General features: G+C 60.9%; 1 protein-coding gene across 2 annotated transcripts in view; it reads right to left on the bottom strand.

Moving 5' to 3' along the window:
• Window positions 1-15,376, bottom strand: part of WDR1 (WD repeat domain 1) — a 43,223-nt gene that overhangs the window by 6,019 nt on the left and 21,828 nt on the right. For both annotated transcript variants that reach the window (XM_021677692.1, XM_044913024.1), the window contains 7 exons: window positions 10,383-10,460; window positions 9,942-10,022; window positions 9,370-9,603; window positions 6,558-6,645; window positions 4,935-5,091; window positions 4,055-4,142; window positions 1,165-1,275 (listed from right to left, as the gene is read on the bottom strand). In XM_021677692.1, the coding sequence (XP_021533367.1) occupies window positions 1,165-1,275; window positions 4,055-4,142; window positions 4,935-5,091; window positions 6,558-6,645; window positions 9,370-9,603; window positions 9,942-10,022; window positions 10,383-10,460 (837 nt within the window). The remainder of the gene's footprint in view (window positions 1-1,164; window positions 1,276-4,054; window positions 4,143-4,934; window positions 5,092-6,557; window positions 6,646-9,369; window positions 9,604-9,941; window positions 10,023-10,382; window positions 10,461-15,376) is intronic.

Raw genomic sequence — 15,376 nt, 5'->3', positions numbered from 1 at the left:
GCCAGCTACCTGGGAAAGGGGTGACAGGCCCAGAAGGGACCGCCAGCACTGCGGGCCTACAGGGACGGTGTCCGGGCCGAGCACGTGCAGCAGAGCAGGGCCGACGGGAACCCTGTGGGAGGCAGTGGGGCTGCTGGGCAGGAGGGGATGCAGCCCCCAGGCAGGGGCCACCACACACACACACGCGGGACACAGCTTACTCGTCTGTGAACACCAGGGCAGTCCACGGGTCTTAGAGCCCCCGAGGACGGCAACACAGAGGAACAGCTACAGTGCAGGGGCTGACAAGCTCTGCTCTGTGTCTGGGCAGTGGGGGCTCGACGCCGTGCCCACGGGCTCCTGGGGGAAGGAACAGCTTGTGGCCGTGACAGGGGGCTCCCTCACCTGCTCGGGCAGGCACCCTGACCTGGCTGGTCCCCCTCCGGGCTGGAAGGGCGGGCAGCAAGAACCACTTCTGAGGCTGGGGGGCAAGTGGAGTGGCCGGTGCCGAGCTGACGCGTCTCACGGGCCAGCTACTGGGCAAAGCCCTGCCCGCAGACCAGCCTTTCCTCAGCCCTCACGCCGGCTCTGCGAGATCCGCCGTGGGCCTCTGGGGGGCAGCTGGCCCTCGGCACGGCCGCCACTGCCCGACACTGGCGCCCTTCCCTGGGGGCGCGGAGGTCTGCCATCTCAGCTGCAGAGCTCCTTCATCAGGGCACCTGAGCCCCCCGGGGCCGGACGGGGCGAAGGGAGCCGGTTTGTAAAGCAGGCAGGACTCGGCCTGGCAGGCAGGGACCACCGGGCCCCCGCGGCTCTAGGTTTAGGGGGGCAGGAGCACCACAGACGTCAGCACTGAAGGAAATCCCTGAACCCCTCGGGTTAGTGCTGCTTCGCACGGGCTAGCCATCTTGTCACGCTCCTCCCACCTACAACCCGCCAGCCCAGCTCACCCGTGCTGGTCCTCTCGCAACACGCTAAGTCACGCGTGCCCCACGCATCCGTGTGGTTGACAGCCCAGCGGTCCCCCTGCCTGCGCTCCCCAGCCCAGCCCCGCCCGCTGCCCGGGCCCTTGGGCCCCCACCACTTCCCTATCTGCCTCAGGACACTCCACACTCACCCAGCCTGTGTCACCCCCAAACCGCCCCGACAGCCGGGGGCAGGCGACACGAGGGACAGGAGACTCACCGTGCCCCCGACAGCCACCGTGTCACCGCTGGGGTGCACCGCCACCACCTCGGGCTCGTAGCCGGGGCTGTCGATGCTGAAGCACTTCTTCTGATCCTTGAGCAGGACGATCTGAAAATCACAGGCAGCAGTCAGGGTGCAGAGGCCGGGGACAGACCGCTCGGCCCCGCTCTGGGCCCCGTCTCGAAGCTTGCTGGGGGCGGGGGCCCTGTGACCCTGCGTTGTGCTTCCTCCCTCATCAGCCGCTCGGGGCTGTGACTCTTCCTAGTCACAGCATCGTAGTAACTATCGGCTGCTGTCACTGTCACCACGCGCGCCAGCTTCTCGGGAAGCCATCCGGCGCCAGAACTTTCCATCCTCCTGTTACACAGTTCCACAGGAGCTTTGCCGAACGGCCTTCTCCTGAGGTTCAAGGGACGCAAGCATTTGGAAGAGCAGGGCTCTAGAGCAGCACTGGGAACGAACAGGACACGCCGGAGTCTAAGTTCTGAAATCCCAGGTCCAAAGAAAGCCCCTCCGCACCGCCCTGGAGCACGGGAACATCCACGTGTGCTAGTGGGAGCGTCTCGCACAGCTGGGGGGCAGTGTTGGTACGTCTTCCACACAAAAACTGGGTCCCACGTGGGGGCGCCAGCGAGCAGAGCACAGCTGGGCCCCAGGTCCACAGAAGCTCTTCGCTCCCAACCGGCCTCCCCCCAGAGCACGACCTGGCCCAGGCAGCAGGCAGAACAGGACAGATGGTGCACAGCAAGGCAGCTGGACTGTGGCGCAGCGAGCCCTGTGCGGGGCTCCACCCCAGCCAGGCCTGAGTGCCCAGGTTTCCAGGCCCTACTGAGGGCCCTGCGGGGTTTGATCCTGGCTCGGCCGCCTATTGCTTTTGGGGACAGCTCTGTCCTGAGCCTCAGCTCAGCTTCCCAGGGTAGAAGAACCTAACGGTGCCTACACATCACAAAGCTGGAATCCGACATTCAGGGTAAATAAAGTCCCTAATAAAAGCAAATAAAAGTAGCAGCTAAGGTCCGCTGAGCCCAAGACACAGGCCTTGCTAAGAGTGCTGCACACACCCCGGCCCTGGAGACGGCAAGATCACCACCCCCACCCCCATACAGACGAGAAAATGGGGTACAGCTGTAACTCTCAAAACCAAGCTGGGGCTCGCGTCTGGGCCCCCTGGCTCCCACGCGGTTATCTTCTGCCCTCTGGTGCTCACAAGAGGCCCTCTGTACACGAGGACCCTCTGCGCCCTCCACCCCCACGCGCCCCTTGCTACCCCTCCTGCTTCTAGCTCCCAGACTGCTCCCAGACAGCATGGCCTAGATCTGTGACGGCTTTGGCTTCATCCCACAGCACCCCTGCCCAAGCTACCAGCTGCCCCACGAAGGGCAGGCCGGCCCCTGACCCCACTGTGCAGTGGCCTCTGCTTCTGCGTGTCCTGTGGGGCGGGGGCTGGGGGAAGAGGACAGGTGGACAGGTGGACGCACCCTCACTAAGACCCACCACTGAAGACGCAGCCTGAGAAACCCTCACCGGCCATCTGCCCGACTCAGGAAGTGGACGTACCTATCTGACCGGTAAGGACTAGGGGCACAAGCATTTGCCAAAACTTGCCCAAGACGTGAGACTTGAACCTAGCTGTTTCCCTTCCAGCACATTCTGCTGACCCTCTGACCTGCAGTGAGGAGTTCTACGGAAGCTTCCTAGCTGGAGTGGGGCAGGGAGGCTGGGCAGCAGTGGCATATCACAGAACAATCCTGCACTGCCCCACCCCTCCCCAGCACGGCACCAGGCTGGCCCCTCTCTGACCCTTTGTGCAAGCCCCGCTATGAGCCCCGGAGGAAGGCCTGTCAGGACTGCCCTCCGACAGGAAACTGAGGCCTGGAGACACGGAGCGCACCCCATGGAGCCGCAGCCCAGGCCCACCCGTGCTTCTAGAAGGCTGCCTTTCAGGCCCCCTACACACCCCCCGCCATGGCTCTCCACACAGTTCATGCCTGTTGTTCCCCCACCGACCACCCAGGCTGCTGAAAGAAGTTCCTGCTATCTAGGACACGCAGAAAACCATTCTCCCAGAAGCACTTAAGTGAGCAGGATGGAGGAGGGGCGGGGGACCCTGAACGGCAGCTGCCTTTACCAGGGTTGTCTCTCCTGCCGTTGGGGGCTGTCACACCTGCCCTCCCTGATCTATACGCCGGGATGCCCCGGTCTGCTGACAGACGCCGCCTGCGCCGGAGCAGAGCCTGGTAGGAAGTGGGTCACGCCAGGCTCTCGATCAAGGGTGCTTTGTTCCAGAAATTCCAAAAGAAGAGGTGTATAGGTAACCTGTCTTGAATGAGAAGCCAGGCCGCAGAGCTGGGATACCTAATGCCATTCTGGTCCCGGCACCCCGGCCATCGTGCGGCCTTGGGGAAGTCACCAGATCACTGCGCCTCGGCCCCGCTCAGGAAAGGAAGGTGCATCGCTGCAAGGAGCCTCACAAGCCCCCCTGTGAGCTGCCAGGGAGGAGAAAAGCAGAGCTCACAGACAGTGAGGAGCATGTGCGGATCACACAGCTCCAGGCCTCAGGGCTGCACCCCTGGCAGGCCCCCCCTGGGCTGATGCGCACACGGGGAGGCTGATGCCTGACAGCCGTGCCCTCTGGCAGCTGCAGACCCTGGGCAAGCAACTTACCCCCCCTGTGCCTGTCTCCGTGTCTGGAGAATGGGGAGGACCCTGTGCTACCGGGGAGGCCTGCGGATGGAGCCAACAGGCGTGCACGCGGGGCTCGGACAGACACGTATCAGAGCTCCCGCCGCACGGGAGGCCAGGGGAGATCGGAGGTCAGATGCCGTGGCCCGCCAGTCCCGCTCTGCCACCCTGCCCGTCCTCCCCGCCACACCGAAGCAGACCGTACCTGCCCGATGCACACGACCACGGCGTAGCCTCCGGGGCCCACAGCCACGCACTTGGGCTGGACGTCCATCTTCACAACTCCCTGCCCACTGGTGCAGACAAGGGAAAACGTGTTATGTCCACCTCATGGGAGCTCGGCGTGCGGGTTAAGCACACACTCATCACACACCCATAGCAGTTCCGGGGGCAGGAAGCAGAGATGCTAGTCCATCCACACGGACAGAGCCACGAGCTAAAACCTGGGACCAGTGAGAAATGGCCCCCGGCTCCAGGGAAAGAGATCGGAAATCACGCAGGGGCTGGGGTCAGGGGGCTCCCGTCTCTGTTACCTGAGGACTGCCCATGGACCGCCCTGGGGGACCCCATCCTGCTCTCGTCCTGCATCCATTGGCCACAGACCCTGGCAATCCCTGGATACAGATGGAACCAAGCCCACCTCCACCTCCCATGGTCACAGCCACTCTGCTCAGCAGGGTGACTCTTCTGAAGAATCGGATACTTTCACAGATGGAAATCAGGTCTTCGTTTTTGGCTAATGCCATGAAAACACGCCCTGGAAAATCTTGGCACACTCACAAAAACTTCTTGAAAAGAGTAAACGAAGGAAAATCCCCTGTGACTGGGCCAAGTGTGGGGTCTGGGAGGGCATCTGGGCTGAGATGTTGCGCCTGGCTTCCCAGGCAGAGTCTACAAAGCTCACCGTCCACGTGGGCCACTGGACTGTCACCAGGCCCCCAGCCGAGAGCCCGGTACAGGAAGAGTAGTCGGGGGGAGCAGTGAGAAGAGCAGAGTGCCATCGAGGGCCGCGGGCTGGAAGCAGTGTGGGTGGAGGGCCCCTCTTCCGGGGTGCACTGTGGACCCAGGCCCCCGGCAGCCCTCACCTGTAGTCCCTCAGCGTGAGGTTGGTGTACCGCACAGTGTCGTCCATGCTGCAGCTAACCAGCTGCCCGGACTCGTCCACCGTCATCCTGGACACCTGGTTCGTGTGGCCCTTCCCGGCGAAGGCGTCATTCTCCCCCGTCTCAGAATCCCAGTAATGTGGGGCGGCGGTTAAGGAAAAGCCGCCTCCAGGACATGGCGCAGGCCCCACCGGGGATGCCTGGCCGTCCCTCCTTTGGGACAGCGTATGTGGGACGGGGAGCACGGGGCCTGAGGGGACGTCTATGGCAAGTTTAAGTCCGAATTCCAGAACGTTCTGGTGACAGTGGGCCACTGAGGACACGCCGAGCGATGAGCAGTCCGGCCGGACCCCCTGCAGCAGCCGGCACGAAGTGTGCGGGTCCCCGCTGGCCAGCGGTGCACACGGACCACAGCCCGGCGGCGGCGGGCTCCCGCAACGAGGGGACAGCTCTTCACTGCGGCCCCGCGCCACTGAGCCCATGCCGCCCTGTGTCCTGCAGCATGCCGTCAAGCCCGTGACCGTCAGCAGGAGGCTGGCTGTGCCTCCCCGCTCAGAGGGTGGCCAGCCAGGTGCCGCCGGGGCTGACCCACCCTGGCTGACCCACCCTGGCTGGGCTGGTTTACACACTGCGAGCGGGAGGTGCTCAGCGGGGAGGGGTACTTTAAGTGAGGAGGCTTTTCTTTCACACAAACACCTGAAAATCTCATTTCAAATGAAGATTATTGTTGCCTCTCGAGCGCCACGGGTATGCTGCACGGCCGACAAGCTCTTGTGATGGAGACCCAGCGCTTGATACCCAAGGAAACGTAGCTATCTGAGCATCAGAGTTCACACCAGGGCAACTGAAGACGGCGTGACTGCAGACCCGCACGCCACTCCAGAAGGGCGGATTCTAGAGCCTTCTCTGCCCCTGATTATCATGCAGCCCCCACCACACACTACCCTCCTTACATTTAATGGGGCAGAGGATGACGTGTCTGCCCTCCTACCCCAGGGCTGTGGGGAGGCCTCCCTAGCTGGAGCTCTCTTGTGAAAACCGCAAAGCCCTGCAGGGAAGCGTGGGCCTGCACCCCAGCACCCCACAGACAACAGTCCTGGGAGGAGCGCAGGCTGTAAGGGCTGCTTCACATGCCTCCAGGGAAAGTCTCGCAGGACCGCAAAGAACCTCAGCACAAGGGAGATTGTGGTTCCAGTCCCAGGGGCCGCCGACAAGCGGTGTGACTTTGGGGAAGGCACTTGAGCATTCTCAGCTTCTGTTCTCCACTTTTAAAACAAGGGGAACAATACTGACAGGTTCTAGGTCCTACTTAATCCTAAGACTCCTGACTCACGGCTTGTGAGAGGGATCCGGCAGCACTAGGGGCCCAGGTGGGGGCAGCAGCTCGATTCAGAGCTGAACAGCCACTTACAGCTACACAGAGAGAAGTGACCCACCGGGTGAAGGCTGCAGCACGGAGCCAGGGGCCCCCAGCATGGACACGGCCCGCTGGTCGGAGCCCTGCTGCCGCCACCTGGCTGGCCTGGCCTTTGGCTCAACGGGGACAGAACACTCCCACCTCTCCTGTCAGTGGCCCCGGAGCCAGCTCTGTGAGTCAAAGGATATTGATGTGTCCATCGTGGCTCCCGGAGTAGATGTAGGACTTGCCACCGTTTTTATGCACCGTCAGACACTGGATGGATTTGCTGTGACCCTGCAGAGGACATGGACAGGGCAGGGTGAGCTGAGAACACGCCATCCTGTGTCTGCAACCTGCCAACCGCCCTCCACTGACTGTGCCCCTGGGGGATGAGGCAGAAGGCCGTCCACATCGCGGCGGACGTCCGTGCCGACATCCTGCAGCCCCCCGTGTGCCCGAAACCCCCTTCCATGAGCCGCGGCCTGCTTTTCCCCGGCTGACTGGCCGTCTGGCAAAACCCCATCATGCAGCCCTCCCCTCCTGGGACCCAACCTCAACCCCGGCCAAGGATGGGATCTAATAAAAGCCCAGGAGCCAAGGGCCTGGTCCGTGCAACTGACCCTGGCAGTGCCCCCGAACGGGGGAAAGGCTGCTCACGTCCGGCAGACAGGGGTGGGGGGGAGCCCCAACCCCGAGCTGAGCCTCCGCGGAGCGGAAGCAGCGGTTAGCGGGATCAGTCGCAGGAGGGCCTAATGCTCACTCACGGAGGCAGGTGGGGGGACATCCGGGGTGAGAGGCCCAGACAGTCCCGGGGTGCTACTAACAGTCTGTTCTCTCCCCAGAACCGGAACATACAACTCTAGCTTTGACTCCTGGCTGATGAGGTTTCTTCTCTCCCAACACGCCGCTCCCCACCCAAGCTGTCGGAGGGCCCTGACCCCCAAAACCTCTGACTCCTCTGCAGCCAGCCCCCCGCTCTAGGGGGGACACGTAACCTCGCTGTAACTGCTCCTGGGGCCTGGGGTGGGCAGGTCTCTGTCTGGTCTCTCCCAGCAATGCTCCGCAGCCAGGTGGCACAATTGTGCACAGGCCTTGCCCCAGGAGCTTCCCAAGCGTCCTGCGGGGTTCCACTTGTTACCACACCATGGCAAGAAGCTTCCAAGAGAGGTTCACAGTTCTCAGGAGACACACTGGGTCCTTTCGACCTCACGTCTCCTTCTAGGACAGAGTCCACCAGCCCTGGTACTTAACGCGTGGTCCTCAGACCAGATCGGCCCCACTGGGCATCCCACCTGCGCATCCTGAGGACTCAGGACCTGCACCCGGGGAGATGCCTGGGGACTCCATGCATGTGCCCTGCCTAGGGCCACAGCCTCACCCGGGGACTTGTGAGGAACCTGAGCTCGCATGTGCCCCACAGATGTCCCCAGACGAACCCAGCCGCCGTGTTTGAACAAGCTGCCTCTCGGCTGACTCTGATGGACGTTCTAGCTTGTAACCACTGCTCCAGCTACACATCGGAATCCCCGGGTGTGTTTTAAAGAAGTACCAACAGCGAGAGCCACCCCTAGAGGTTCTGACCAAATCCCTCTGGGGCAAGTCCAGTTCCAAGGCCTCCCGGTCCTCCTTCAGGCTCTCCAGGGATCCAGCCCTTTCTCTATCTCAACGTGCAGTGGGGCTGAGAACTGCTAATCTAACTCCGGCCTTCTCCTGGGCCCCCACGCGTGGCTCAGACACTCTGCAGCGTGAGATCAGCACCAAGTACCCCTGGGATTCACGCACACGTGCTGTGGCAGGAGCGGGAACAGGAGTTTCTTTTCTGCTAACTGTAAAAGCCCACAGGATTCCCCGAGCTGGCCTGGGGGCAACAGAAGCCCAGCCTGTAGCTCCCGTGCTTTCGGTGGCCCGCAGGAAACTGCTCTTCCGGGCCCAGGTGGGCTGACAGCAACGCCTGAATGTCTCAAGGAATTTCTCCCCATCACAACTGGAGGCCCAGCAAAGTGACTGTGTCCTGCGATGGGCCCTGGCTCTGTGCCAGGCCATGTACACCTGCATGACATATACACCACGCCAGGCTGGGAGCCCATTGAGGAGGAGGTCCCAACGCCCCGTCCTTAGGGCCAAGTGGGGGGAGGGGGAAGCGTCATGAGAGCAGAAGGTGTGGGGCCAGCAGTGAGGACAGATGCTGCTGTTACACCAGCTCGGTCCTCCCCCGCAAGCCACATCCCCTCCTGAATGGACACAGCGGCTCCCACCTAGGCAACACCTCCATCAACTCCTAGGCAGAAGCAGGGTCTGCAGGGAGCGGCACCAGCCGGCCCTGTCCTCAGGGAGCGCCTAGGTCCTCACCTGGCTGCTTGTTTCCGGACAGGGAGAAGGCATGCCCCCCACCCCCCTCAGAGAAGGGGCACCCAGGGCAGACTCTGGGCATCAGCTGCCCTGAGGAAGGCTGAGGAAGGCTGGAGACGGGTCCCAGCATCTCCCATCGCTTGCTGCTGCACAAACTCCCGGCCGGGCGTCCACCTGTTTCTCCGAACTCATTCCCTCCCACGTGCCGTCCCTGCTTGAACCACATAAAACTCAAGGCCTCCTCGAACTCCATCCCATGTTCAAATGCCACATAATGCCCAGGTCCAGTCCCAAGGCCTCCCGGTCGTCCTTCAGGCTCTCTGCCGGTCCTCCATGTCTGTGGTGATGCTCTTGGGGCCCCGTGTGTTCCGGCTGTCAGCTCTTGAGGGAGGCTCTTCTCCCCAGGGCACGGGGACTCCTGACAGCAGGGGGAGGGCCACTGTCCACAGCCCCAAGGCCCTGAGCCCCTGGTGCTTCTAGAAGCTCAAGGGGAACTCGGCACCAGCCTCCCACTTCTGCTAAACACATATCCCAAAGCAACTAGCATCCTGCCATTGCCCAAACCCGCAGGGCTGGTCCCCCTGGGCCTCACGCAGGTTCTCCCTTCTCCTCGCTGGGCGCACACCTCTGCCAGCCCCTTGGACAGAGGCACTGCCGGCACAGCCTTACCTTGATGACCCGCAGGGGTTTGCTGGGGTTGTTTTTGTCCAGGTAATTGATGTACCCAGACAGGGAGATGCTGAGGAGGTGGTCCTTCTGCCACAAGCAGCCCAGCTGCTGGTCCAGAACGGTGGAGCCCATTGTAAACGTACTAACGACAGAGTTCACATTGACGTCCCAAATCTTCGAGGTTTTGTCTCCGGAAGCAGAAAGCAAATGGGTGCTATCAGGGCTCCAACTGATCTACTCAAAGGAAACAGCGGGCCACGTGTCAGCGAGCACAGAGTGGGAAGGGGCCTCAGAAAGCAGCCTGCCCACAGCCCCCATTTCTGAGCAGGGAGAAGCCACGGCGGGGGGTGGGGGAGCCGGTGGGACCAGTGTCCAGGCCCCTGCTCTGGCCACTGGCTTCTCCAGGCCACGACACCCCTTCTGTGTGACCCTGAAGCTTTCCACCGCCGCCCCTACTTCAGCCCCCTCAAACTTCATGCTTCTGACTCCAAGTTGTGTCCGGACGACTGCACACGTACACACGGCCCCACCATAGTCGCTGACACGCTCATACAACCCGGATCCGTACTCACAGCGTAAATGCCTCCGTCGTGAGCCTTGCCTCCTCCCAGGGCACACACTTTCTCTCCCGTCTTTCCATCATAGATGTAGATCTTTCAAGGAATAACACACATGTGGGTCACAGGTGGGAGGATGCGCTCACCAGCTGGCATGCAAAATGAGCTCTTCCTCGTCCCTGCTCTACCGTCAAGAGTTTGCTACTGTGACTCTTAAAAAAAGAATCTGAAAAATGTGCTAACAGGCGGAGTTTCCAGCTCCATTTAAAAGGAGAGAACTGGAAAGGGGGCCACCAAGCTGTGAGGACACAGCCTGGGAACGGAGTGCCTCCCAGGAATGGGATGGAGGGAGAGTCTGAGTTCCTCTTGGGAAGACTGGCTTTGGGAGGCTGGCCTGCCCTGAAGAGTTGGGAGGCGGTCAGATGAGCCCTCACCGCCTTGGGCCCCAGCCCTCACCTGACCATCCGCGCTGGCTGTGGCAAATCTGTTCCCATCAGGAGAGAATCGCACACAGTTGACAAAGCGGCCGTGATCCTGCAGGAAAGAGCAGTTATGCACCTGATGACAGGAGACTCTGGAAAATTCTTTATGAAATACGCAATCTGCTTCAAACATCTGCTCCGGCTGTCAATGTGAACGATCAGTCCACAGGAAGACCTCAGAGCTTAAATAAAAGAAGCCTGAAGCAGCTCCTGACTCACTGGGAGGTCTGCATCAGCCTGCCTGTCTTGGCCCAGGCCCATCTGTGCCCGCAGGCTGTCCCCTGCTAGGCCTCCCATTCCCATGCTCGGTCGGATGCCTGAGCTCCCCTTATCCTCATTCCAGAGAGCAGCAGAGCCCAGACAAAGCCGGCTCTCTTCCCTCAGGACCCCAGAGGTAGCTCAAGCCCAGAACCCTAGGCCTCTTCCCCAAGTCTTCAGGGCCCAGCACACAGCAGGTGCTCAGCTGATCAGGATGGAGCTGAGTTAACTGAGGTTTTAAAGAAATTAGACAATGGTCTTGCACTTCTGGGGAGTAAGACTCCAGATGACTTCCAGGGATGATTCCCTTTCCTAAAGATTCATTCTTTCCTCCATCAAGGGTTTGCATAAGAAAACATCCTCTAGGGGCACCTGGGTGGCTCAGTCGTCTGCCTTCGGCTCAGGTCATGATCCCAGGGTCCTGGGATCGAGCCCAGCATCGGGCTCCCTGCTCCATGGGAAGCCTGCTTCTCCCTCTCCCACTCCCCCTGCTTGTGTTCCCTCTCTCGCTGTCTCTCTCTGTCAAATAAATAAAATCTTTAAAAAAAAAAAAAAAAAAGAAAACATCCTCTAAACACCCCACACCTCCTCCTCTACCTGTAAGAAACACCCCTTAAGTGAACTTAATAATTTATTATTAACTCTCCTCAAGGTAGGAAGCGTTAAGGGCTTCTGGGGTATAAACACCCAACCTTAAGGAAAACCCGCACCCATCACCTGCCCCCACAGCGCCCTCCAAGGCCAAGCACCGAGTCAACTTAAGTCAGGAGCTGCTTGTGTGAAGGCTCCGCACGCGTCTGCGTCACGTGAGGGGCTGAATCGTGCTGAAATCGTGCCACCTGTGAACAGAAACCTCCTTAGGAAAGAGAAGAGGGTCTGTGCAGATGCAGTTGAGGTACGATGAGGTCCTTATGGCAGACCTAACGCTCCATGAGGGAGATTAGGACAAGACACAGACGGGGAGGGAAGAGCAGGTGAAGATGGAGGCAGACTGGGAGGACGCTCCTCGAGCCAAGGAATGCCAGCGGACAGCATCTGGAAGGAGTCGGGGGAACACAAGCCTGCTGACACCTGGATCTCAGGCTCTAGCTTCCAGAAACGAGAAGAAATCCCTGTTGAAGCCCCTGGTTTGTAGTCCTTTGCTGTGGCAGCCACAGGGAACGAGGACACCAAACACCATCATCTGTAACGCTCCTGGGATAATAACCCTTCAAGGACACCGTGCTCACTGCACTGCGAAGAAACTCAGGCCAGGAAGGAGAAATTGGGGCCAGGATCCCGAGGAAGGGAGCCATAGAGCCGGGATCGGAGAAACCCATGTGTCTGCGAAGTCCAACTGGGAGGCTGAGCAGAAGAGTCACCCCTCAATTGGGTTTTCCCCGGTGTAGGCAGCTCTCGTCTCGGACACACGAGACTGTGATCTCCGCACACAGACCCTTCCAGGCCAGGCACCTCGGGCCCCAGGCAATTCAGTCCAGAGCTGGAGCACAAAGCCAGCCCCGCATTCTGCTCTTTAGCAATCACACCACTTTGCTCAGCTGACAAGGCCAGAAGCAGCCAGCCCTTCATCTCCCTCAGAGGGATTCCCCCGCAGGGGTGGGGACTGGAAAGCCTGAGCACTCTGAGCCCAGTGACACTGGGGATCCACACAAGCCGGCTTTCCTTTCTGCCTCTTTCTGGCAAACACCGTCGTGGGGCTGCAACTTTGCTCTGACTCAACAGCCTGACCTCTGGGGCATCATCATCAGTGCCCGCGGCAGAGGTGCGATGGGGCACGGCTTCAGCCTGAACTTGGCTCTGGTTCTGGGACCGCTGGGAGGCAGTTCCCATTACTAACATGCCACCCACCTGGCTCCCAGGGCCCAGCCTCAGCCAGGCCAGGTCTGCAGGGTGACACCAAGGCCAAAGACCGGAGTTTCTTGCGTGTGCTCATCTGTGTGAGGGCTGACCTTCCACGCTCCAAGGTCTGGCCCCCATGTTTTAGAGCAGGCGCAATCCGCCAATCTGAACCACAGTGGAAGGAATCCGCTTCCCAAACTGCGATCTCTCAAGCCCTCCAGAGTGCTTCTGCCTCCACCATGGTCACCTGTCACCCACCACCTCACCACTGCGAGGGCCCTGGGGAGCCTCCAGGCACCTCCCAGGAGACAACCAGGCCCAGAGGGAACCTGGGTCTCCGGTTTCTCTTCCAGAACACTGGGCTTAGCTGCACTAGCTCTGGGGCCTGGGCAGGCCAGGTCATATCCTTAACTCCCCAGGCCAAATGCCACCGTGGTGCCAGCCGGGCTCCCCAAGAACTGGGGTGCTGAAAGAGCGCACAATAAAAGGAGCAGACCCTGGGCTAAAGGGGTCGCTACAGTGGGATGCTGATCCCCCTTTAATGGGCATTAAGGAATATGCCAGGAGTTAGATGGCCGGCCACCACTCAAGAGAGAACAGGAACGTCCCCGTATCCCAAGCCCAGCTCAGGGAAGTCAGGATGCCCTCCTGAAGGGCGGCACCAGACACCCAAGCCCCACACCTGCCCATGTCCACCCAGCGGCCGGAGCGATCCCAGTATGAGGCCACTGCCTCTCGTCAGAAAGGCCTTCTCCCTTGACCACCGGCCCCTGTCTCTCCGGATCCGATTCCTCCTAGCACTCAGCATCCCCGATGTTACAGGGGATGTCACCCATGATGGGCTCGTGGCCCTCCTCCCGGATGGAACACCGCCAGGTCCCTCCCCAGGCCCTAGAACAAGACAGGCTTGTGGGAAAGCCTGGGTTTAGTGAGGGCCAGAAAGAGCAGATGCCCCCAGAGGACCAGGCGCTGTGTGCACCCAAGGCCTTTGGCTTTAGAAACTCCTCCCTGTCAGCTTTTCCTGCAGCTTGAGCCAAGAGTCCAAATGAGCAGGAAACTGATGTCTGCTCCTGAAATAGCCCACATAAAGGCAAACAGCAGTGAACAGCCCATTAACCAAAAAAGTGAGGGCTAAAAATAGCCTGTTCCACAGGGAGGTGAGGCCTGAGTACAAAGGAACGGGTCCGGGGAACCATCACGGGGTGGGGGGGCGGGGGGCATGGGGAGGGTTCAGACACCTGACGGGCTTCTTCCGGCTGCCCGACCCAGCGGCCACCTACTGGGCTGGGGCTCCCAGCCCCTGGCCCTCCCCACGCTCCCTGGAGGAGTCACAGCCCCATCCTGCAGGCCTAGCTCACTCAGGCCATGCCCTGATGTGGAAGGTCCTCGGTGTCCGGTCTACACCTGTCGGCCCATCAGTCACAGCTGACACTCACTGCAGCTCGGCGGGGACTGTGTCAACGGATCCTCCCGAGAACCCCCCACGGTCACTATCTCTCCCCCATCAACACCTGACCCACCAGCAACCCCTCCAGACGCTGAGAACAGAGCCGTGAAGCCATCAGGTAATAAGTAATGTACCTGAGCCCCCGTCACTGATAGGCTCAAGCACCACGGGGCTCCACGGCCCGGCTCCAGCGAGCACAGGCTGATGAGCTGGTCTGCTCAGGTGTCCCCTCTGGGAGCCCTCCCTGGTTTCACTGGCCCCAGCTGTCCCCTGAACGTACAACTGCTCCTAACCCTCACACTGAAATGCCCTGCCCACCTGTCCTGCTGCCCTCCCGAGCTCATGAAGGGAGAACCGGCTTGGATGCCTGGGCCCACCTCCCCGTCCTCCCTGAGCACGGCACGCGCCTCCACAGCTGGCGCTCTGAAAATGGCCTCTGTCCTCCCCTGAAACCCTGCCTCGCTCCTTCAGTCCGCTGCCCCCTCCATTCCTGCCGTCCTGGCCGAGGCCACTCACGCTGCCATCAGCCACGTGGGGCAGGAGTAGACCAGCAAGGAAATGGGGGGAAGGAGACCTGCCCCGCTGACCCCCAGCATGACTGGCACCGATGAACCCACAGCTCTCTGAGAAGCCAGACCGGCAGGTATAAGGGCGGGAGGCGGAACGGCTAAGGACGAGGCAGGCCATTCTGTGGGCCCAGCCTGGGCTGGAACAACGCAGGCCCCCGATACACGCTGAAGGACCGACACTGCTGCTTTCTGCCCTGCTGTGAGTCAGGAACAGGGAAAACCACCAGAAAAGCCTGCAGAGCAGAGCTCCAATTTACTTACCTGCCTAGAAAGGCAGTGCCTCTAATAATAGCCAAGAGAGATTTCTGACTCAACTCCGCTCCGCTGCGTAGAAGGAAGTGGGACACCCCCCTTCAGCGCCGCCCGTGATGGGTGAGACCGCACAGGTGGCAGGGGAAAGCCCAGGACGGCCGGCTGGAGAGGAGACCAGGTGTCCCCTCTGCCGCAGGTGGGCGCCATGCACACTCAGAAACTCAGGCAGGATGTTCCCATTTCCAGATCACACGGCCACAGCCTGGACAAGCCGGCCCGGGCCACAGGAGTGCCGCCTAAGCAACCGCTGAACTAGACAAACTATCCTATCGCCCGCAACACGTGGCTGTGGGCAAGGCTGACACAGTGTTCTCAAGAGCTTGCTCCAGAAGGGGCCTCCATGGTCGTGCCCGACAGAAGAGGAAGCCCAAGGCCAGAAGGGCGCTGAAACCTGCCCAACGCGCCCACGGGCAAGGTGCACAGACAAGGCGGGCAAGCGAACCACGCCTCGGTCGCAGGGACGTGCTCAGAAGGAAGAAATTCCTGCTGCAGAGGCCGGAGTAGGTAAGGGCCCACCTGCCCCTTCTTTCTTGGGTCCTCCAA

This window comes from Neomonachus schauinslandi, chromosome 2, assembly GCF_002201575.2.
Source record: "Neomonachus schauinslandi chromosome 2, ASM220157v2, whole genome shotgun sequence".
Lineage (NCBI taxonomy): Eukaryota > Metazoa > Chordata > Mammalia > Carnivora > Phocidae > Neomonachus > Neomonachus schauinslandi.
The sequence above is the reverse complement of the archived record's forward strand: the minus strand, read 5'-3'. Positions and strand labels throughout refer to the sequence as shown.